At 49.7% G+C, this 23,106-nt stretch overlaps 2 protein-coding genes across 3 annotated transcripts; both read left to right on the top strand.

The window, feature by feature from the left end:
• The first annotated feature begins 11,795 nt into the window (after positions 1-11,795).
• Positions 11,796-14,157, top strand: LOC120112214 (serine/threonine-protein kinase CTR1-like). Its single transcript, XM_039131075.1, has 7 exons — positions 11,796-11,801; positions 11,900-12,000; positions 12,108-12,192; positions 12,345-12,443; positions 12,861-12,932; positions 13,907-13,925; positions 14,015-14,157. Exons 1-7 carry the CDS (start codon positions 11,796-11,798, stop codon positions 14,155-14,157), a joined length of 525 nt encoding a protein of 174 aa, XP_038987003.1.
• A 2,263-nt stretch (positions 14,158-16,420) lies between these two features.
• LOC103695539 (heat stress transcription factor A-3-like) lies at positions 16,421-22,244 on the top strand. Of its 2 annotated transcripts, XM_026800565.2 has the most exons (3): positions 16,421-17,161; positions 20,891-21,704; positions 21,747-22,244. In XM_026800565.2, the coding sequence occupies exons 1-3, from the start codon at positions 16,553-16,555 to the stop codon at positions 22,130-22,132; spliced, it is 1,809 nt and encodes a 602-aa protein (XP_026656366.1). In that variant the 5' UTR covers positions 16,421-16,552; the 3' UTR covers positions 22,133-22,244. The 2 variants fall into 2 exon arrangements, with proteins under 2 accessions (XP_026656366.1, XP_017702462.1); XM_017846973.3 differs by having other exon boundaries at positions 20,891-22,244.
• The last annotated feature ends 862 nt before the right edge of the window (positions 22,245-23,106 follow it).

Here is a 23,106-nt window from a genome sequence, read left to right as displayed (position 1 = left end):
CGGTGGCTTGCCTTATTTCCGAGGATTACCTTGGTGAACGTTGGTCTGAGCTCGGTCCCCACTGACCGTGAGCCCGCCACCATTCCTTTTTAGCTCTTTTCTCCTCTTCGTCTCGTTCTTCCTTCAGTTTCTCAACCTCCGACCACCTCGTCCTTTTTGCAGAGATCGACGACGTCATGCAGTCGGACAAGGCAACGGCTGTTGGTAGGACGTCTCTACTGGAAGCAGTCCGGAGGAAGAAACGAGCTCCTCCGAGCGGGGCCCCCACCGGCGAAGAAGTCCCGCCGGCAGGCGACTCCGACTCCGACAGACGGGTCCGGACCCACCGATCAGGGGACGCCGCGGAGCGCGGACCGGGAGTTGACGCTGTATCAGCCCTCCGATGCCGAGACTACCGTTTCTCCGAAGGCATCACCCGGGCGTGCCCAGAGATGGACGGGTCGGACGTGATCGGTCCCCAGCCCAGCCTTCGACTCGGTCGGCTCCGGATGATACGAGGAGGGACGCGCCGAGGCCCCGGCCGAGCGGGACCCTGTCAATTCCAGGGGCGGTCCCCGCCCCGAGCATGGTCAGCATGACTCTTCCCCATGCGATGGGGTAAGGGTAAGGCTGCAGAACCACCGTCCGACTCCGGAGAGAAGTCGGGGTCGGCCTTCACTTTCGCCGGCGCCCGAAACCTCATCGAGACGGTACTGCTGGAGAAGGACCGCAGGCAGGTCCGGGAGATGAGGGTCCTGACGTTGGGGCTGCCAGCTGCGTCTGTCTCATGTCGGTGAGTGTTCTTTCGGTCGCTTTTATCATTTATAGGCTCTGTTGGTCCCCGCCTGACGCCCCCGTTTTTCCTATCTCTTAGCTCGCCCAGTACATGATCCGCCTGGAGGAGTGCTACGAGGAACAGGCGAGGCTTCTGGCGAGGGCCGAGAGCCAACTGAAGGCAGTAGAGGAGGGAGGTCAGGCTGCGGCGGGAGGACGACCAGGGACCTCGAGATGAGGCTCCGGGTGGCCGAAGAGCGGGCACTCGGCTTCGTCACCCTCGAGAAGCAACTGTTGGAGGCTCAGGAGCAAACTCAAGGTTGCCTCGGGTCTCGAGGGCGAGATCAAGAAGGCGGAGGAGCGGGCCGAGAAGCAGTCCCGGAAGGCTGCCGACTACCGGGAGAGGTGGGAGAAGGCCCAGCGGTCAGCCGACAACGCCCGCAACCGAACCCGGTCTCTTGAAGCCAAGCTGGGCGAATTGGAGTCGGCCTTGGAGAAGTCCCGCGCGAACGACCAGGAGCTTCAGTCGCGCCTGGAGGAGGCTGAGGCTGCTCGCATTGCTGCCGAGGCGAAGCACAAGGAGGCTCAGGCTGATCTGCTGAGGATCTCCTCCGAGGCGGACGACCGGATTGTGGCGAAGGTCTTGGAGGCGAAGGCTCAGATTATGGAGCGGGCAGAGGCGGCGCTGGCCGAGAAGAGTGCGGAGATCGGGCGTCAGGCGGTACAGGCTTATCGTCAGTCCGCCGAGTTCACCCGTGATATGTCGGAGGCGGTACAGGCCTATCGTCAGTCTGACGAGTTCGTCCGTGACATGTCGGACGCGGGGTCCGACTCCTTTGTCTTAGGCTTCGAGGAAGGCCTGGCAAGGGTGTCGGCTAAGTACCCCGAAATTGACCTCAGTGGGATCTCCCTTCTCGACTCCCCTCCGACGCCATTGCCTGTTGCTTCTCCAACCGTCTCCCTACCCCCTGCGGACGTGGCCGGCGTTCCCGACCCGGGGGTTCCTCCAAGCTGACCTTCTGTATTTTCGTTCTTTTCTTTGTGTGTTTGGCGTTTTGCCAAGTTGTATGGGTCTCGGCCCTGAAACAATGAAAGTTAATGCAAATAGAGTTTCTTCATTTCACTTTCGTCCTTCTTCTTTTTAACTCTTGGTAGCGTCTCGCTGACTCCCGACTCTTGAAATTCTTCTGGCGCTAGGCCAGGTATCTGAGGGTTAGGCCTCAGGAAATTTCTTCCGGCGCTAAGCCAGGCCTCCGAGGGTTAGGCCTCAGGAACTTCTTCCGGCGCTAAGCCAGGCATCCGAGGGTTAGGCCTCAGGAACATCTTCCGGCGCTAAGCCAGGTATCCGAGGGTTAGGCCTCAGGAACTTCTTCCGGCGCTAAGCCAGGCATCCGAGGGTTAGGCCTCAGGAAATTCCGCTCGTTGGTCGGCCAAGGCTGGCGCAAGCCGAGGCGACCGGTCGGGGCTTCAGGCTAGTCTGCTCCCGGGATGATCATCGGGTTAGCCTGGCATCCGAGGGCCGAGCCTCGGGAGATTCCGCTCGTTGGTCGGCCAAGGCTGGCGCAAGCCGAGGCGACCGGTCGGGGCTTCAGGCTAGTCTGCTCCCGGGATGATCATCGGGTTAGCCTGGCATCTAAGGGTTGTCAGGCCTCAGGAAATTCCGCTCGTTGGTCGACCAAGGCTGGCGCAAGCCGAGGCGACCGGTCGGGACTTCAGGCTAGTCTGCTCCCGGGATGATCATCGGGTTAGCCTGGCATCCGAGGGCCGTGCCTCGGGAGATTCCGCTCGTTGGTCGGCCAAGGCTGGCGGCAAGCTGAGGCCGACCGGTCGGGGCTTCAGGCTAGTCTGCTCCCGGGATGATCATCGGGTTAGCCTGGCATCCGAGGGCCGTGCCTCGGGAGATTTCCGCTCGTTGGTCGGCCAAGGCTGGCGCAAGCCGAGGCGACCGGTCGGGGCTTCAGGCTAGTCTGCTCCCGGGATGATCATCGGGTTAGCCTGGCATCCGAGGGCCGTGCCCTCGGGAGATTCCGCTCGTTGGTCGGCCAAGGCTGGCGCAAGCCGAGGCGACCGGTCGGGGCTTCAGGCTAGTCTGCTCCCGGGATGATCATCGGGTTAGCCTGGCATCCGAGGGCCGTGCCTCGGGAGATTCCGCTCGTTGGTCGGCCAAGGCTGGCGCAAGCCGAGGCGACCGGTCGGGGCTTCAGGGCTAGTCTGCTCCCGGGATGATCATCGGGTTAGCCTGGCATCCGAGGGCCGAGCCTTGGGAAATTCCGCTCGTTGGTCGGCCAAGGCTGGCGCAAGCCGAGGCGACCGGTCGGGGCTTCAGGCTAGTCTGCTCCCGGGATGATCATCGGGTTAGCCTGGCATCCGAGGGCCGAGCCTCGAAAAATTCCGCTCGTTGGTTGGCCAAGGCTGGCGCAAGCCGAGGCGACCGGTCGGGGCTTCAGGCTAGTCTGCTCCCGGGATGATCATCGGGTTAGCCTGGCATCTGAGGGTTGTCAGGCCTTAGGAAATTCCGCTCGTTGGTCGGCCAAGGCTGGCGCAAGCCGAGGCGACCGGTCGGGGCTTCAGGCTAGTCTGCTCCCGGGATGATCATCGGGTTAGCCTGGCATCCGAGGGCCGAGCCTCGGGAAATTCCCGCTCGTTGGTCGGCCATGGCTGGCGCAAGCCGAGGCGACCGGTCGGGGCTTCAGGCTAGTCTGCTCCCGGGATGATCATCGGGTTAGCCTGGCATCCGAGGGCCGAGCCTCGGAAAATTCCGTTCGCTGGTCGTGCGCCTGTCGCTTGCCGCCCGACGGGATTTCTCCGTGGCCAGCTGCGATCGTGTTTCTCCTCCTCTCCAAGCGTCGCCTGGGGAACACCAGATGGGCATTAAATGCTAATTGAGGGGTTACCTGGGAAATCGGATCGCCAGTTGCTGCTTGCGAGGAGTGTCAGTTAAGCGGCCGCGATACGCGCGTTCTTCGAGGCGGATGCGGCCTGGGCGCGAGCGGAGATATGTGGACCTAGGGGTACAGGCCACCCGGAGTGTCCTGCACAAAGAATGCGATTAAGGAGAATAACGCTTAGGAAATCGCGGGAAGATACGCCTCGAGAGCCGGATCGGCTCCGGATTCAATGCGCCCGCATTTATTGGAGCCACCCGCAGCGGAACGACCGGGGGGCCGCAGTTTGGCTATAAATATAGGTGCAGGTGCGATGGAGCCTGCCAAGCCGGAGCTGTTCAGGTTGCCATGGATCGTGGGCCTCCTCTCCGGCGCATGGTTGAGAGACCCCTACCGAAGGAACGGGAGGCGCGCCCTTCGCGACTTCCGCCAACTAGCCGTTTCATCTGGGATCAACAAGGAGGTTCTCCCCGGCGGAACTCCGCTCTAGGCGTTTCATCCCGGGATCACGTCTCCCCTCCTTGAAGTTCGGCCTCCCGATTGAGCTCCGCACCAGGCGCTTGATCCGGGACCGCGCCTCCATATGCTCTTCTCCCTTGTATTCCTTCTCTCTCCTAACACTGGGGAGGACCGGAATATCCCTTGGAGGTGGCGTTCCCCTGGAGGCAGCGGGAGCTTCGTCTGCGGCGGCTCCTCGTCTTTTTCGTGAGGCGTGGATGGCGCCTCTGGGTAGGAGCAGTGTGGACTTCTCCTTCGTCCAGTTCTTCTTCATCCGCGCCGGCTCTTCGTCTTCTTCGTGAGACGCCGATGGCGCCTCCGGTTGGAAGCACCCACTCCCGGCGGGATTGCAGCCGCTTCGGATGGAGGTTTCGGGATCCCAGATCTTCAGCTCCTCGGAGTCTCCACCTCTTCTTTACTTTCTTTACACCCTAATTCCCCTCTGGGAATTCCTTGTAATCACACGAGCACGCCATTGTAACCAGAAATTATTGAAATGAAAAGTGTTATACATTTTTGAACTGTCTTTCTGGCATTGTCGTTCTACTGGTAATACATCCGCAGGTTAGCGGAATTTCAGCTCCTTGGAATTTCTCGACCATCTAGGGCCTCCAACTGGTAGGAGCCAGGTCGGTTTACCCAGCGAACCCTATACGGGCCTTCCCAATTTGGCGCTAGCTTCCCACCTTCCGCAGGTTGAGATGCTTTAGCTCGCCTTAGCACCAGATCTCCGATTCTGAAAAGCTTCGGTCGGACCTTGGAGTTGTAATATCGGGCCACCCTCCGTTGATACATCGCCATCCGAACCTGCGCCATTTCCCTTGCTTCTTCCAAGAGATCCAGGTTCCCTCGGAGTTGCTCCGAATTGGCCTCGGGTCGGTGCGCGGCCACCCGAGGTGAGGGGAGTCCGAGCTCCACGGGGACAACGGCTTCCGTGCCATAGGTTAGGCTGAAAGGCGTCTCCCCGGTAGGGGTCCGATGCGTGGTCCGATACGCCCAAAGGACATTCTCGAGTTCTTCGACCCAAGCTTGCCCCCGTCCGACCGATTCGCGCTTTGATTCCTTGGAGGATTGTCCGATTTGTGACCTCGGCCTCGCCGTTGGTTTGGGGATGCGACACAGATGTGAACCGATGCTCGATCCCAAACTCCTCGCAGAAGTCACGGAAATGCTTGTTGTCGAACTGTCGACCATTATCCGAGATGAGGACCCGAGGTATCCCAAATCGGACAATGATGTTCTTCTTCACGAACTTCCGGACTTGCGCCTCCGTGATAGTGGCCAGCGGCTCTGCCTCCACCCACTTGGTGAAGTAGTCGATTGCAACAATCAAAAATTTCCGCTGAGCTGAAGCGACGGGGAATGGTCCGAGGATATCCATTCCCCACTGGGCGAAGGGCCAGGGTGCAGTGATTGGTGCCAAGGGGACAGAAGGGACTCTCTGGACGTTGGCATGGCGCTGGCAGGCGTCGCATTTCCGTACATGATCCTTTGAGTCCTCCAACAAGGTAGGCCAATAATAGCCTTGCCTCATGATCTTGTGCGCCAAGGACCTAGCCCCCAAGTGTGATCCGCAAACGCCTTCGTGGACTTCGCCGAGGACGTAGGTCGCTTCCGAGGGGCGGAGGCACTTTAAGAGGGGGGCGGTGAACGAGGTCCGATACAGCCTCCCTTCATAGAGTACGTAGTGGGCGGACTTCATAACAAGTCGCCGAGCTTGATCTTCGTCTTCAGGAAGGATCCCTTCGGCGAGGTAGGCGACAAGCGGGTCCATCCAAGACGGCTCCGGATCAATCGCCGTCACCGCTCCAGCCTCGCCGATGCTCGGGGCATCCAGGGTCTCCAGGTAGATCGCCCTCGACAAGTTGTGCGCGTCTGCGCTCACTAAGCGGGACAACCTGTCGGCCCTGGCATTTTCACTTCTTGGGACCTGCTGGATGTCGACACTGCCGAGGTCGGGAATGAGTGCTTGCACCTTCCGGACGTAATTCTGCATGGTCGGGTTCCGGGCTTCGAACTCCCCACGGACCTGCCCGACCACCAGCTGGGAGTCGGTGAGACCTTCAGGCGCCGGATGCCGAGCTCCTTGGTGAGTTTGAGTCCCGTGACTAGGGCCTCGTACTCCGCCTCGTTGTTGGTCACTGGAAATCCGAACCTCAAGGCATACTCGGCTATCACTCCATCTGGACTGGTAAGGACCAGCCCGGCCCCTCCACCTTCGGGGTTCGACGACCCATCGATGTGAAGCGTCCAAATCGGAAGGTCGAGGCTGGGTGTTTCCGGCGACCTAGGTTCCGCCTCCTGCACCGTGCACTCAGCGAGGAAATCCGCGAGCGCCTGGGCCTTGATGGCGGGTCGGGGCTGGTAGCGGATGTCGAACTCACCAAGTTCTATTGCCCACTTCACCAGCCGTCCCGCATTCTCTGGATTGCTGAGGATCTGCCGCAGCGGTTGATCGGTCAAGAGGGTGACAGAATGGGCCTGGAAATAGGGGCGAAGCCTCCTGGTCGCGGTCAGCAGCGCGAAGGCGATCTTTTCAGCCTTCGTATACCGCGTCTCGGCATCCCGTAGGACCCGGCTGATGTAGTACATAGGCTTCTGGAGCTTTGCCTCTTCCCGAACCAGTACCGCACTGACTGCGGTTGGGGAGACCGCCAGATAGAGGTAGAGCATCTCCCCTTCTTGCGGCTTGGACAGCAGGGGAGGAGACGCCAAGTATTCCTTGAGCTGGTCGAATGCTGCTTGACATTCGGCCGTCCAGAGGAAGTCTTTCGGGCGTTTCAACACCTTGAAGAAAGGTTGGCAGCGTTCGGCCGATTTTGCCACAAATCGTCCGAGCGCGGCGACCCTCCCAGCGAGCTCCTGAACCTCCTTCACTTTGGTCGGAGGGGACATATCTTGGATGGCCTTGATTTTGTCCGGGTTGGCTTCGATCCCCCGCTGGTTGACAATGAAACCGAGGAACCTCCCGGCCGAAGCGCCAAAGGCGCACTTCGCTGGGTTCAGCTTCATGTGAAACTTCCGCAAGGTGGCGAAAGTCTCCTCCAGATCCGCGATGTGCTGGTCTGCATGGCGGCTCTTCACCAGCATATCGTCCACGTACACCTCCATGTTCCGGCCGATTTGCTCTTTGAAGATTTTGTTGACGAGGCGCTGGTAAGTGGCGCCAGCATTCTTCAGACCGAAGGGCATTACCTTGTAACAGTACAGCCCCCGGTCTGTTATAAAGGCAGTTTTCTCCTCGTCCTGTGGAGCCATCATTATCTGGTTGTAGCCGGAGAAGGCGTCCATGAAAGACAGCAGCTGATATCCGGAAGTCGCGTCGACCAGTTGGTCTATCCGCGGAAGCGGAAAGCTGTCCTTGGGGCATGCCTTGTTCAGGTCGGTGTAGTCGACGCACATCCTCCACTTTCCGCTCGCCTTCCGGACAAGTACGACATTTGCCAGCCATTCGGGGTAGCTGACCTCCCTTATGAATCCTGCCTCCAAGAGTTTGTCTACCTCCTGGTCGACCACTCGGATCCGATCCGGGGCACAGTGTCTCTTCTTCTGTTTTACCGGTCGGTGGGTCGGGTCGACGTTGAGGGCGTGAGAAATGACCTCCGGGTCGATCCCAGGTACATCGGCCACCGACCAGGCAAACACATCGACATTGGCTCGGAGGAATTCCACCAACCGGGTCCGAGCTCCCAGGTCGAGATTGGCGCCGACCCGAATCGTCCTGTCCGGGCGACCTTCCTCGAGGGGAACTTCGATCACATCCTCGGCCGGCTCCCCGTGCCGCAAGGCCACCTCGTCTCTGGCGTCGAGGGACTCGACGCTTAAGGCTTCTACGGGCTTCTTCCCTTTGAGAGTTGCTAGGAAACATTGCCTTGCGGTCGGTTGGTCACCTCGAACCTCTCCAATCCCGGCCGCCGTGGGGAACCGCATGAGCAAGTGGTACGTAGAGACCACCGCGCGAAGGGCGTTCAGTCCGGGTCGTCCGAGGATAGCGTTGTAGGCCGAGGGAACACGGACGACCAAGAACCCGAGCCGCACCGTGGCTTCTGCGGGTGCAACGCCCGCAGTCACAGGCAGCTCAACGACACCTTCGGCCGAGATAGCGTCACCAGTGAATCCTATGAGGGGGGTGGATGTTTTGTGCAACAATTGTCTGGACAAGCTCATCTTTTGGAAGGCCTCGTAAAACAAAATATCAGCTGAGCTTCCACTATCCACAAGAACACGCCTTACATCATAGTTTGCCATAGTGAGGGAGATCACCATGGCGTCATCGTGGGGGGTCTGAACCCCCTTTACATCTTCATCACAAAAAGTGATTACATTACCGACCCTCTGCCTCTTTGCGACGGCTGCCCCTGACGCTTCAGTCGAGCCCCCTGCGTTCCTCTCGGGCCGGGGGCAGCCCCCAGTGATAGTGTGGATCACGCCCGCGACGGGTCGATTCTGCTCCCGAGGCTCCTGAGGGGCCGGATCGGCCGGACGCGGGTCTGCGGGGGGACGTCGGTCGTTCACATATCGACCGAGACGCCCTCGGCGGATGAGAGCCTCGATCTCGTCCCGAAGCTGGAAGCAGTCTTCGGTGTCGTGGCCGTGGTCCCGGTGGTACTCACAGTACGCCCGAGAGGGCCTCCTCCCAGGAATCTTCTTCATCTGTCTCGGGACCGGGAGGTCCTCCCGCCCCTTGATTTCCATGAGGATCTGGGCCCGGGGAGTCAGGAGAGGAGTGTACCGGTTGAAATGTCGGGGCGGAGAACGAGGGCGTAGGGCGCCGTGGTTCCTCGCCGGCGACAGGCTCCTGCGCCGACGTTGAGGCGTCGGGCTCCTCCTCTGGCGTGCCTCTTTTCGCCTTTTCTTCCCGAGCTTTGGAGGGATCTCGGCGGCCTCCTTGCTCCGGTGGGCGGCCGCCTCCTCGGCGTCCGCATACTGGTTCGCCCGGGACAACAGCTCCGGGAAGCTCCGCGGCAGGCGTTTGTCCAGGGAGAAGGTGAGTCTGCCCTTTCGGAAGCCACGCTTCAGGGCTGAAAGAGCCACTTCCTGGCTCAGGTTCCGGACTTCCAGCGTAGCCTTGTTGAAGCGGGTAAGATAATCCCGCAAGCTTTCTCCCTCGTTTTGCCGGACATCAAAGAGGGAGTCGGAGACCAGTCGCCGCCGGCTACTGACGGCGAAATGGGTGATGAAGAGGCGAGTAAACTGGTCGAAGGACTGGATTGAGTTAGCCTCCAAGCCGGCGAACCACGCCCTTGCCGGGCCACGGAGGGTCGCCGGGAAGGCCTTGCAGAGGAGAGGATCTGACGCTCCGTGGAGGAGCATAAGGGTCCTGAAACTCTCGACGTGATCCCGCGGGTCCGCCGCCCCGTCATAGGGCTCAATCGCCGGCATTTTAAACCCCGGCGGATTCGGGGTCCGCAGGATCCTCGAGGCAAGCGCCGGCTGGGAGGAGATCTCCAAGTCGGTGAAGGGATCTTTGGAGTGGCCCTTCAGGACCTGGAGTTGTCGGTGGAGATCGTCCACCCGCCGGTCCAGGGAGCGCGACCGATGGGTGGGAGACAAGGTGCACCGAGAGGGGGACCGACTGGAGCGCGGGTTCCTTGAGGACTGGGGGGTCTGGGAACGCGCCCGGGCCCGCCTCTCGTACCCCGCGCAGCTCCGATGGGAAGGTCCCGGCAGAATGGACCGTGCTCGAGAATCTTCCTCGCGCCGGCGCTCCTCCCCATGGGAGAGGAAGGAGCGCGGGTTGAGGAGGACAGGTGAGCGCTCGGGGAGCAGCGGCTCCTGGGCCCGCTGCGGCGCCCGAGACATCACACCCTGCAGGTTCTGCACTGCCTCCGCGAGGGTGCGAACCTGCTGGGCTAACTGGTCGAACTGAGCGGCTTCGACCATCTGAATGGGGGGTGGAACGGTGGAGTGTTGCTGAGAATGTGTTGGAGACGCAGCGGCCTCCCGGCCGGAGGCGCGAGAGGCCCCGCGACCGGAGGCATTGGAAGCTCCACGACCACCTCGCCGTGCCATTACGATCGCTCTGAGATTCGGGCCCTCCTTCTAGCGCCAACTGTTGCTGGTGGTCCAAACCGAGAACGATTGGCACAGCGGTGTGAACGGAGTTCCGTTTGGGTTGCCTTGGTTGGTGTTGATTGCGCTCCACTTTCCACCGGGAAACCTGCAAGCAAGCCTCGCACCACCACTGGGGTAGTGGGGGCCCTCCGACGATCAAGTCAGAGGAGATTGGAGGAGAAGGAAAGATAATAGTAGCAAGTAGGAGAATGCTCTGGAAGTTCTTGCTTACCCTCCCCCTTCTCCCCCCAGCCGCATATATACCAGGCTGGGGGGTCCTTTTGGGGGGTTGGTCATCGTGTAGCACGATGGAGCTGCCACTGACATGGCCGTTACAGGGCGTCGTGGGGCAGCGCTGGGTACGGCTGTTACAGGGCGTAGTGGAGCTCCGCTTTGTACGGCTGTTACAGGGGATCGTGGAGCAGAGGGCCGCGACGTGCCTCTGGGGAATAGCCTGTCGTTGTCGAGAGATGTCCGACTCGGGATCGGGCTGCGGAGACGAAGATGTCCGACTCGGGGTCGGATTGCTGGATCAAGGGGCAGCCGACTCGAGGTCGGGCTGCGGAGACGAAGATGTCCGACTCGGGGTCGGATTGCTGGATCAAGGGGCTGCCGTAGTCTTCCTGGGCGCGCGTGCCGGTCACGTGGGGCATGGTGGCTAAGTTCCCCCGTAACACAACTCAAAATCAACTCTAACTCAATTCGAATATCCACCAAGCTACACTTGAGCTAGAGTTTTGGTTCGAACTCCAATATCAGTCATAATTAAAAATTATGATTAAAACAAAATATAACATAATACTATATTTTTAAATATTAAAATTAAAAATAAGCATCTTTTTCAGTGCATAATGCCTCTGCTCATACTCTCAACTAAGCATTAACGTAGTACATCTATCATGTGAAATAGAGGGGGTTATGATTCTAATCCTAGACATATTTGAAAAAAATGAACTTGGATAATTTACACCAGATAGATCTTTGTTCTTTCATCTAAAAAGAAAACCCATGTTGTACCAAAATTCAAGATAATTCTGAAATTGAACTAATTTAAATCGGTTTTCGAAAATCGAAACCGAAACCTAACTGGCCATCTACAAAAACTGGTTGATACCGAAGTAAAAAATTCGGTTTCGTTGATCAGATTGATATTCTACTTTATATATAAAAAAATATAAAAAAATAATATATATATATATATATATATATATATATATATATGGGTCGGGTCGGATCGGATTGGGTCGGGCTGAGTCGGTTTGAACATATATCTATATATATATATATATATATATATATATATATATATATATATATATATATATATATATATATATATATATATATATATATATATATATATATATATATATATATATATATATATATATATATATATATATATATATATATATATGCGCGCGCGCATGCGGCATATGGGCCGAGCTGGTTTGAATCAGTTTTCTGAAACTCAAACTGAAATTGAACCTTTTTTTTCGGTTCAAAACTTTATGAAACTGAAACCAAACCGAATTTAGAAAAAAAACCGATATAAACTGAACTGCAAAGACCAGTTCAGATTGGGTTCGTGGTTTTAGGGGGTGTATGCATGTAGGTTTCTAACAATTGAATATCCTTTAGCAAGAAGTGTGCTTGTTATTTATGGATAATTTGTAGTCCCAATGATAATGATATCATTTGTATGCTAGGTTGCAATAATGAAAAGTCTGCGGCATCCTAATATTGTTCTTTTGATGGGTGCTGTTACTCAGCCTCCTAATTTGGCAATTGTTACAGAATGCTTGTCAAGGTTTTATCCTCGTATCCTTTTTTTGGCAATCCATTGTTTGCATCATGCAAGCAAGTCCAGTACACCATGATAATAATATTATTGGTATTGTTATCTTCAATTTGCAGAGGCAGCTTATATAGGCTTTTACATAGACCTGGTGTAAGAGAAAATCTAGATGAGAAGCCTTGTCTAAATATGGCTTTTGATGTGGTATGTCTACGTGTTCTCTAATGAATTTTGATTTATAATATCTGCAGAATCATCTGGGATGTTGTTTAGGTTAAGCAATTTGAAGCAGATTTTGTCTGTTCCAATATACATTAGAAGTGTTAACATTGGTGCAATATGATTGGTTTATACAGGCAAAAGGAATGAATTATCTTCATAAGTGCAATCCTCCAATTGTTTGTCGAGATTTGAAATCCCCAAATCTCTTTGTTGACAAAAAATATACAGTGAAAGTCAGGCCCATAAATTGTCTCTCTACTCCCACAACATGATGAAGTTGTATAGGGCTATGATGAAGTACCACTGCTTATTTTAATATCATCACCATGTCATCTACGTTCTCATTATTCTCCCAGGAAGTGGACAAAGTTGCCAAAATGATGGGCCTATCATTCTAGATGATTTATTGGCATGCTAATTAGAAGGTAGTACTTGAACTCCTTTGCACCAGTCAAACAGGCATTTGACTTCGTGAACAGCAATACCAATGAATTCAATAATCCACCAGTGCATTCCATTGACCAGAAGATTCTAATCTTTTTGGGGGATGAAGAATATTTTAGGCTTAGTTCATTCTTCATTAGGGCTCCAATTAGAATTATGTTCACTAATATTGTCTGATAAGTGAAGCTTGATGTTTCCTCTTGCAGTTTGCTGCTGCTGTTGTTTTTGAGGGCGGAAGGCTCGATATTCCTAGTGATGTAGATCCACGAGTGGCTAGTGTAATCAAAAGTTGTTGGGCTAAGTATGTGGATGCATCCAAATTCTTTTAAGTTCTGTTTGCTAATACTTCCCAACTTGTATTTTTTATAATGAAATGTTCAAACTGCAGTGAGCCATGGAAACACCCTTCTTTTGCCAGTATCATGGAATCCTTGAAACCATTACTCAAGACTTCCAACACCTCAACCAGTTAATGCAGGAATGTTTCAGTTAACCTAAAAGTTGGGGTACGATGGTGCTCTTGGGCTCTTTATACGAATTTTCTCACCATTTGAAATATTTTTGGTGATCTGATTTGGAAAACAAAGCTTTGTCCATCTAGATCAGCTATGGTGCCCCCTTTAACCTGTAACACTCTGTCTGACATATGGCAGCCAACTATTTTCAGTTGACGTCACTGCATAGTCCTTTTTCAGATATTCCATATGCTTTTTATTTGTCTTTATATTAAAAGTTCAGGCATTTCAGTTAGAACTAAAATCTACTAAAATAAGTAAAAACTTTGACCTTTCATATTACATAATTCAAATATCTGTCTATAATAGATTTATAAAGTCGAACAAGCCATGAATTGTTTATGTATCATGCTCATTGAAATTTGACCTGTGAAGTTGTATGCTTCATCCACCAGATTTTCGAGTCTCGCTCCATGGTTCATGTGCTGATTACTGATGTTGCCACCTGTTAGGCTTAATATGGAAACTTAATGATGATAAACTTTTAAGACTCGATTCATTGGTTTTTAGCAATGTCTTGCAAAAATGTTTTTGCTTCAATCCATTTTCTTGGATCATCCTTCATGATTTATGACTATAAATCAGCCTGTTCACTCAGGCCACTGCACAAAATTCGGTTGATTTTTTTTTTTTCAGTTTACTGCTATTATTTGCAGCCATGACATCTGGAGGCATCTTGTGGATCTGGTCATGCTGACTTAAGTTTTATTAAAGACTGAATATTCCTTTCATTTTAGGTCATGCTGGTCGTGAGCTGTTTGGTTGGCAGATGAAACCCATAGAATAAAGTTGTGAGCAAATTACAGCATTATGTATAATACATTGCTTCTGTTTCTGTTTGTTAGACAGGATAATTGGCACTCATTTCTCTTCTGTAATTGTTGGATGGTGGAGCTATGTGAATTGCAAAGCTACGAAGGCATATCACAAGTTGGAGAGTATGATTCCTTCTCTACCTTTATCAGCAAGTGTGTTTGCAAGCCAATGATCTGTCATGGAATCATGTGAGTTGCCTTGGAACTAATTTAAAAGAAATCATAGATAATTGAGTATATTTACATGCAACAGCATAACTTGAGCATCAAAATTTGTAATTGGGGGGATGAATTTGAGCAGCTTAATAGGTCATTCTCTTCAGCTTGTTTGATTAATATCTGTAGTCAATGCTCCTACATCAGTCGTTACACATGCCAACAACTTACATTTCTTTTAATATCTAATTATATTTACCGTAAATATTCTCTGAATCCCTGAAGGAAAAACAATATGCTACTGTTATACGCATCATGTATTGTAATAACTATATTTTAGCGAACCGTCCTTTTAGTTTTTCTCTGTTCCTTTGCTAAAATGCTAGTCTTCTAACTGATGTTTATTAGTGTATATGAATAGGTATATATGATGCCATTTTTCGGCTGACCCTTCCTCTCAGTTCGTCTCATGCAGCACGAAGGATCTTTTCAACATATCTATTTTCCAAAATCACTTCCACTGCTTCTTTTAGATTGCATGAACGCACTCATAGTGAACAGTGCTTGCTTAAAATGATCACAAGCAGGAAGTTGTGAATCACTAAAATAGATAGTGCAAATAATAATTTAAAAATCCTACTCAGCGATGTTCGAATGTGTTGTAATCAGTTACATAACCATTGAACGCCATGGGATGGGCTTGTCTCAATACAGAATAGATGATCAGGGAGTGCTTCAGCAGGAGATAACCATGCAGGTCTTGACTGGAAAAGTGAGCAGCATTCATGTGGCGGTGGTTAAAAACTTTGGTGGTTTCTTGGTTTGTTACGGTTGAAATGGGAGCTGCCATTCAAGGGTTTATCAGTGAAGAAAACGAATAAGAAGAGAATGGGGATGAGTGAAGGCATAAGGTTTGGAGGAGGAAAAGGGTTGAAGTCTTAGGTTGGAGCGAAGGAACGCTTTTATGGGGTCCTGGTGCTTTACGGTGGAAAAAAGCCAGGAAGGATAGAAATGGACCCACAACCGAGTCTATGATGAAAAGTATTTTTTTTTTTCGGAAAACGGCAATTCATATAATTGTAACATGAGCACATCCTGCCAAGTCACAAAAAAGTATAAAATACAGTAAAGACGGTAAATCTAATGTGATGGAAAATATTTGAAAACCAAAAAAAATATTCAAAAAATTATTTTTTTTAAAAAATAAATTTACAGACAATTGCGTGGAATCGACTAGCCACTTTATCATGGAGGCAAGTTAAGGAACACAAGTCAACCCGTTTCCGGTTGGGATTTGCATGGTTATTTCTGCTCAGCGTTTCTTTAACTATGTATCTATGTATGTATGTATGTATGTACATACATAGTACGGGGCTATATAATGGGGGCTAGCCTTTCCCTAATATCTTTAACCTTTGATTCCAAATCACTTGGTACATCTACCACTTAGCTAACTATTTATTGTATTTTTTCAATCAGGCGTGACTATTGATTGGTGAGAGTCAGAAATATTGCATTTCCTACGATTTGGGGGAGGTAGTTTTTCACCTGATCATTTGGTAGATTGGCCCGTCGAGTTTACGGGTTGAGTACAAGTCAGCCAATCTCGGTCTGGCAACAGGTCAGGTCAGGTTCCCATCAAGGATCTTCAGATCGTTAGGTCATAGTTTATTATTTATATTTATACTTAACTATCAAAAATTATGCAATATATGAGTCTTTGGTTCATTGATCCAATAGCTTAGATCTAAAAAGAGAGATGATTTGCAGCATAAATTGTCCAAAAAAAAATGTGAAACCTATCTATTTAATATAAGGCCCAGAACTAAAGGGGCTTCTGCCTTATTGGGTCAGGAGGTTGGCTGGTCGGCTTCGGGTCAGGTGCCATGGGTCTTGGTACATAAGATCAAGGCCCATATTTTGTATTTATTTATTTTTTTGGTTGTTGATTTATTCTATACGGCGTGTAGCTTGCAGTGGCCCATTTCCACCAAGTCGGGTGGCCGTCTCGGCGACTTGGGTGGGTCGACCCTGCCCTCCGCCCCTCCCTTTCATGGCAACCATCGCCGTCCCTTCCATGGCAGCCAACAAAAGGATATTTTATGCTTTTCAGAAAATATCTACCCTGCCGCTGGCGCAAGCTTACCTCACGCCGCCGCGTAAATCCCGCGCTGGGGTTGTCAGTGTACGTGTCGCTCTATCATAGGCCATCGTGACGTGCCATGCACCCACTGGCCCAGCTGATGAGGCACGGCCTGCATTTTCTCGAACATTCGTGCGCCCGAGCACCTCCATTCTTCCCGATGGAAATCTCCAGTGAGGCGGTGGCGGTTGCTCCCTCCCCAGCCCTCTTTATAAATATCGCCCGCTCCCTTCCCCCCCTCCGGGCAACCCCTCACTTTACGATTTTCCATGGAGCTCGGCGATCAGCCGCCTCGCCTCCTAACTCCAACCCAATCCTCTCCTCTTTGTTCTTCTCCTTCTCCCATCTCTCCTACCTCCTCTGCTTTAATGGAGGCGGCGGGAAATCGCCCTTCTGGTGGGGGGTCGGGTGTTCTCTTTTCTTCCTCCTCCTCCTCCTCGTCTCCTCTCATGGGATTTGGATCACTCTCTGCTTCCAATCCCTATCCTTCTCCGCCTCTCGGGCCCGAGATGAAGCCATTCGGGGAAATCTTGGACTTCTCCGCCCAACCTCCGCCTCGTCCTGCGGAAGAGCTTCCCCCCTACCGTTTGGGGCCTTCGTCGTCGTCGTCGTCGTCGTTCTCGTCTGGGGATGGGGCGGGTGGAGAGAGTGTTGGGATCCCTCGGCCTCTGGAGGCTCTTCAGAGCGCGCCGATCTCGCCCTTCCTCTCCAAGACATATGAGCTTGTGGATGATCCCTCTCTGGATCCGCTCATTTCGTGGGGTTCTGCTGGGAAGAGCTTCGTGGTGTGGGATCCCGTCGAGTTTGCTAGGGCCGTTCTGCCTCGGAACTTCAAGCACAACAACTTCTCCAGTTTTGTCCGCCAGCTGAATACTTATGTGCGTATTGCTAAAACTTTGCCGGAGACGGCTCTTGTTGCTTGTATTTATTCAGTTTGTTTCAGTTCGTATTCTACATTCGTTCTTTGCCCTTAACAAGTATTGGATGTTGACCAATGATTATTGCTCTGTAGATTGATTGCTGCTGAGGACTTTTGTTTATGTAGGATCGCAGTGTATCCTTTAATATTATTGACACACTACAGATTTCATGTAGCATCCTTGTATTTTTTTCTTTTTCCTTTGTTTTTTTTCCTTAATCCTGATGTATATGCTCTTGAATCCGAAATATGTAAATAGGAGTGTGTCTACTTTTGAGACGAATGGTATGTTGTTCGGGACATCCAGCACTGTTTTGTGAGGTCCGTGGGAAATTCTTCTGTATTTTGTATTTGTTTTGTAAATTGTACAACGAACCTGTAACCACCAAACGAAAATATGACTTGCCAAGACTGGGCAGAATCTACGTCCATCACTTTTATTTACAAGGTTAGTTTGTTGATTACACAAGTGCTTCCAGATTGGAGATGATCTCGTGGAGTCAAGCTTACGTCCCAACGGGTAAGCATCAAAATTCACATAGATAGTACAGATATCAAATGAAGTATTTTAGTGCAACTAACTAGCATTGCCATTCTAGTACATTTATATTCTGAATCATGTCTTCCAATAATTTCACGAACTCGGTTCTGTAGGTTCTATCTGTTTCATTTTCTCTTTGTGGTATCGCTTCACTTTCCCCATCTACGTCCTCATGCTCTGTCTCCTTGTCTTTTGGTGTTCATATGTTCTCTATTAGTGGCACAATCTTGTGGGAGTGAAATGTCAAGCGAAATGTGCTACTTTGCAGTTCTCTGTATGTTTATTGTTATATGCAATTGGGACACTCCATGAATCTGATTATTTCATATTGTGGTTTTTCCTAGTTCCTACGGTAGCTATGCTTTACTCTGTAGTCATCACATGCTGGACTAGGAAATATCAGTTGTAAATTTAGTAGCTGGTTTTAAAAAGATTGTGGCGATGCAGTGAAACCACTAAAAGGAGCAAGGTCCAAGTATAAGGAGGTCTACCCCACCACACAGACATTACAGGAGGCAACAAATTATATAGATTTAAGTGGGGGAACAAAGTGATAATTGATTTTGATTTGCTTTATCATCTTTTTAGGGGGTGGTTTGTATGTTATCTCAACAACACTCTTCCTTCTAATTGTAGTGGCCAGTGAAAATGAAATGTGGTTTCTTAAATCAAGGAAAAGAGGAGCATGGCAATATCCATAATAGCTGTGGGCATTACCTGATATATGGCTTTAGCATTTGGAGTAAAAGGCATTCTACTTCTTGCCCCTTTTGATGGTGAGGGATTACTGGACTAACCAATTAGCATAAACTTAGCTTTGTGCTTTAGCAAGAAAACCAAAGAGATGAAAGGAGAATAGTTTCTTAAATCAAGGAAAAGAAGAGCATGGCAACATTCATAATAGTTGTGGGCATTGCCTGAGATATGTCTTTAGCATTTGGAGTAAAAGGCATTCTACTTCTTGCCCCTTTTGATGATGAGTGATTGCTGGACTAACCAATTAGCATAAACTTAGCTTTGTGCTTTAGCAAGGAAACCAAAGAGATGAAACGAGAATGGTATAGATTTCTTAACATATATTGGAGAATGTGCGACTATTTAGGAGAGAGTGCATTGATCAGTCAACAAACTAGATGACTGGACAAACAGTACAAGGCAAGACACAGCAAGTAAATTAGATTTTAATTAGATCTATGTTATTTTTATGTTTTTATAATTATAAGTTGAAAATCAGGAAGGTGTAGAGAATACTTAAACTATGGTATGCTGTCTTGATACGAGGCCTTGTGCAGGTGCTACCCTGTTACTGTGTCGGTACGTCCGGTAAAGAAGCTAATTTGGCATACCGAGTGTTTGTATGTCCTCTGTACTGAGCTGCTTGGTTCGGTACAATTTGGCATACCTTAACTTAAACACTTTCCTGATCTCTTAAGTAAATCCAAAAATAAGAAGGCTGAAGTAAAATAAAGTAAAATCTACTTTACATCAGATAGTCAAGTAGGTTGGACATCTTGCTTACAAACAATTTTTGAGTTGCCATCGGTTTAATCGTGGAAGCATGATATGAGCATTGATAACATGCCCAATTAGGTAGATGCAGAATTGATCAACTTGTAGGTGTGCCTCTGGTTTGAAGACGAGGTGGTTTACAAAGGGGCAGTTGGAAGAACAGTGTAACAAAAATATTAATCTAATTGGTAGTAGATTCATGATGAATTGTAGAAGCCTGTTAAAAAACATGGTTGTCAAATAGTAAGATACATCTGTGAAGAACCATAGCTGTAATAACCCCTAATAAAGTTAATGTGAGGACATACAGTGCTGGATGTGGAAGATTGACTTGTATGTACATGCTGCAAGCTGTTCAGGCAATTGAAATTGTAATAACCCCTAATAAAGTTACGGTGAGGACATACAGTGCTGGATGTGGAAGATTGACTTGTATGTACATGTTGCAAGCTGTTCAGGCAATTGAAATAATTAATAGGCAGAGGCATTGCAGGAAGATGGATTGTAGCAACTATTCATGATCTATGACAGAGGGGATCATGGATTTCCTATCTGGGCTTATCTTCACAATTGACCTTAATTGAAGTCTAGGAAATTAACATTATACTCTGTTTCAGTAGAAACTTTGTAAATTCTTCAATGGCAGAGTGATTGAGTTAGAGCCAGGGCGGGTATGACCTTGCAAGGTGTTGTCACTAGCCAATGATGGAAGTTAGTAAATGATGGGTCTGAACATTTCTATTGCATTTAACCTGTAAAATGATTTCTGGCATTTGAAATAAGGGTCTGAAAGATCTTATTTTGCAACAAACACATCATATGTATATCATATTATATTATTTCATTGTGAGAATATGGTGGTTATTAGCCAGTATTCAGGTTTCAACCTGAGATCTCTCATTTAGAGAGACCCACATTGTAGAATTACAATGGCTGTAGCACCTACGACATTTTAAACTATTTAGAGTGTACACTGGAAGTGCATAGAGTATAAATCATATGACAATATTTAATGTATATATGATTTAGCTGGTGACAATGGATTTATCAAATGTTCATCCTAAAGGGGCCCGAAGGATTCTCCTGCTTTATGGTTTTTGAAATGCTTTTCCTAAGGTACCATGTTTTCTGAAAAGAATTTGAATCAGAAACAAAAAGCACAAAAAAAAAAAGAATGATCGGTCTTAATGAATATGATGTGCCCACATAAAGTTACTCTAGATCTGCTAGATTGTCAAAATATTTGTATTCTTAGAACAGTGGAAGAAAATTTTTTCACCTTGTTGTGCCTTTGCTTGTATTTGGAGGCATATAGCAGCAATTTCTAGAACAGTTATGCCTCCATGCTCTGGGTTCTTAGCTGTTTCTTTAGATTTTTTTTTTTATGGATGCGTATTTTCAATAAGCAAAAGCTAGATTCTCTTTATGTTGATTCTAGGTTTCTATGTAATATGTAAAATCACTGCGGCCTTTTGAAGTCTTTTGTTGTTCCCATGCCCTTATGCTTGAAGTGCTGCTAGATTTTAGTTATCTGAAGATGTGAAATTGATTCATGAAGTATTGTGTTGATTGTGCTTTCTTGGCGGAGGTCTCTCCATTTTTCCTTATTTTATTTGTGAATTTGTGGTCTTTTCACAGGGTTTTCGCAAGATTGATGTTGATCGATGGGAGTTTGCCAATGAAGATTTCGTAAAAGGAAATAGGCCTTTGTTAAGAAACATAAACAGGCGAAGGTCGTCTCAGGTTCAGCAAGTAGGTACTCAACTATGCTCTTCAGCTGAAAGGGGGGAGCCCAAATTGGAAGGTGAACTCCACACATTGAGAAAGGAAAAGAGCGCATTGATGCAAGAGGTCATTAGATTGCAGCAGGAGCATCTCGCGACAGTCCAACAGATGGATGCGCTGAACCAGCAGATGGAATCAGCGGAACAGAGGCAGAAGCTGATGGTGTCTTTCTTGGCAAAGGTACTTCAGAACCCGGTATTCTTGGCCCATCTTAAGCTGCTGAAGGGACAAAGGGAGATTGCTTCTACAAGAGTAAGAAGAAAGTTCCTCAAGCAACAATTACCGAGCCAAAGTGATTTAGATGAATCCATAGAATATCATCAGACTGGAAAGAAGAGACTAGATTTGACCGGTTCTACTTCTTCTGCACTGCAAGGCATTGAATATGGTGCGAATAAACAACTTTCTGATAATCTTTTGCAAGATATGGTTGAAAAACTTGGTCTTGACACAAGCAGACAAGAACTTCTGAGAGGCTCAGATGAAACTGCGTTGGAGGTGCCGGACCCACTGCTTCTGGATGCCGATTCTGCTGCCATCCAAGGAGAGCTTCCAGAGAGCTCTCAGACAGACATGGGCTCCAGTGGCACCGAGTGCTTTGCATCTTGTCCTGAGGATATGACCCCAGAGAGGATGTTTTCAAATGCTAAAGTCCCTGCAACTGAAAGTGCAGGGCCAGACCCCAACACTGTCAGCTTCGAGGGAAAGGGTGTCATGGAGAAAACAGAAGCTACCTTTGGTGGTAGCGATTACGCTGTGTCATTCCCGGAAGACACCTTTCAGGAGAAAATGTTTTCAGATGCTATAGTGTCTGCCAACAAAACCGTCAGCGGGCAGGAGGAAATATGGAAGATCGGTCTTGAGGCTGGAGAATGTTCTTTGAGTTCTTACGACGATGTTTGGGATAGCCTTGCTCATGATGCCCCCAAACTGGAAGTTGCGGCTGGATCTGGTGAGCTATGGGATATCGATTTGCAAACACTGGGTGAAGATTTGGAGTTTGACGAGTGCTTAGGCAGCGACCTCTCTTACCAGGAATGTGAAAGTCAGTCTAGACTATTTGACAAAAATGATAAAGAAAAGATGGAACCATAGGGATATTGTGCCTTGACCATTACCCTTTTGGGTTACTTGTACCATCACCACTGTAGAACTCTCAAAAATTTGATTAATTAATATAATATTGATTTTGGTTGATTTTTTGGAAGTAGTAACTAGTTATTTCCTTACAAAATTATTTTTAATTTTATATAATTTTGTTACACTCTTGAAAGTTCAAAAAGGATATTTTTGATGATAAAATCAGGAGCAAGATTTGCCGAACTGATATCAGGATTTGTATCGGTCGGTAGGCGACACGGTACGGTTGAAACCAACATGCATGATGGGGGGCAAAATAGATCATCCAACCCACAACAAAAGGGTCCCCTAATTTTGGCCCAATAGACACCAACGCCGACCAGACATGTCCTTGGTCCGGCCTGGAATCAGCTCGACCTCGGGGCTTCACCAAAAGCTCCTCCAACCATGGGTATTCGCTGATTCGCTCGACTAAGTTCGGGGCGCTTTCTGTATTCGCTGACTCGTCCGATTAAGTTTGGGGCGCTTCTTGTATTCCCCGACTCGCCCGACTAAGTTCAGGGTGCCTACTGTACTCACCGACTCACCCCGACCGAGCTCGAGGCGCCCTCTCCAGTAATATGCCCTGACCCTCGAGCTCGGGGCACTCCACCAGGCACACCTCGGAACCCGGGATGCTAGGCTGGCTCCAGCACCCGTCTAGCCGACCTCGCCAAATGCCTGACGCGATCTCTCGACGAGCTCAGCCTTGCCAATGGCCACACCCATGTGCATGCCTTCGCTCTACTATGTTGCTGTGCATTGCGATGCCACTACGCATGCTTCGCTTACTGGCCCACGACAGCCAAGGGCAACACCTTACCATTCCCAAGAACGGACTCCGCTGTGTGCCACAAGCAAGCTCAATCTGTGCGCCACTCCCACTCATGATGAGAACGGGCCAACCCTGCTACGGCTGTCAACGTCTCACCTGCCCAAAGACGGACTCC

Source organism: Phoenix dactylifera, chromosome 10 (assembly GCF_009389715.1).
Source record: "Phoenix dactylifera cultivar Barhee BC4 chromosome 10, palm_55x_up_171113_PBpolish2nd_filt_p, whole genome shotgun sequence".
In the NCBI taxonomy this organism is placed as follows: domain Eukaryota; kingdom Viridiplantae; phylum Streptophyta; class Magnoliopsida; order Arecales; family Arecaceae; genus Phoenix; species Phoenix dactylifera.
Note: the sequence above shows the minus strand (reverse complement) of the source record. Positions and strands in the feature narration are given on the sequence as shown.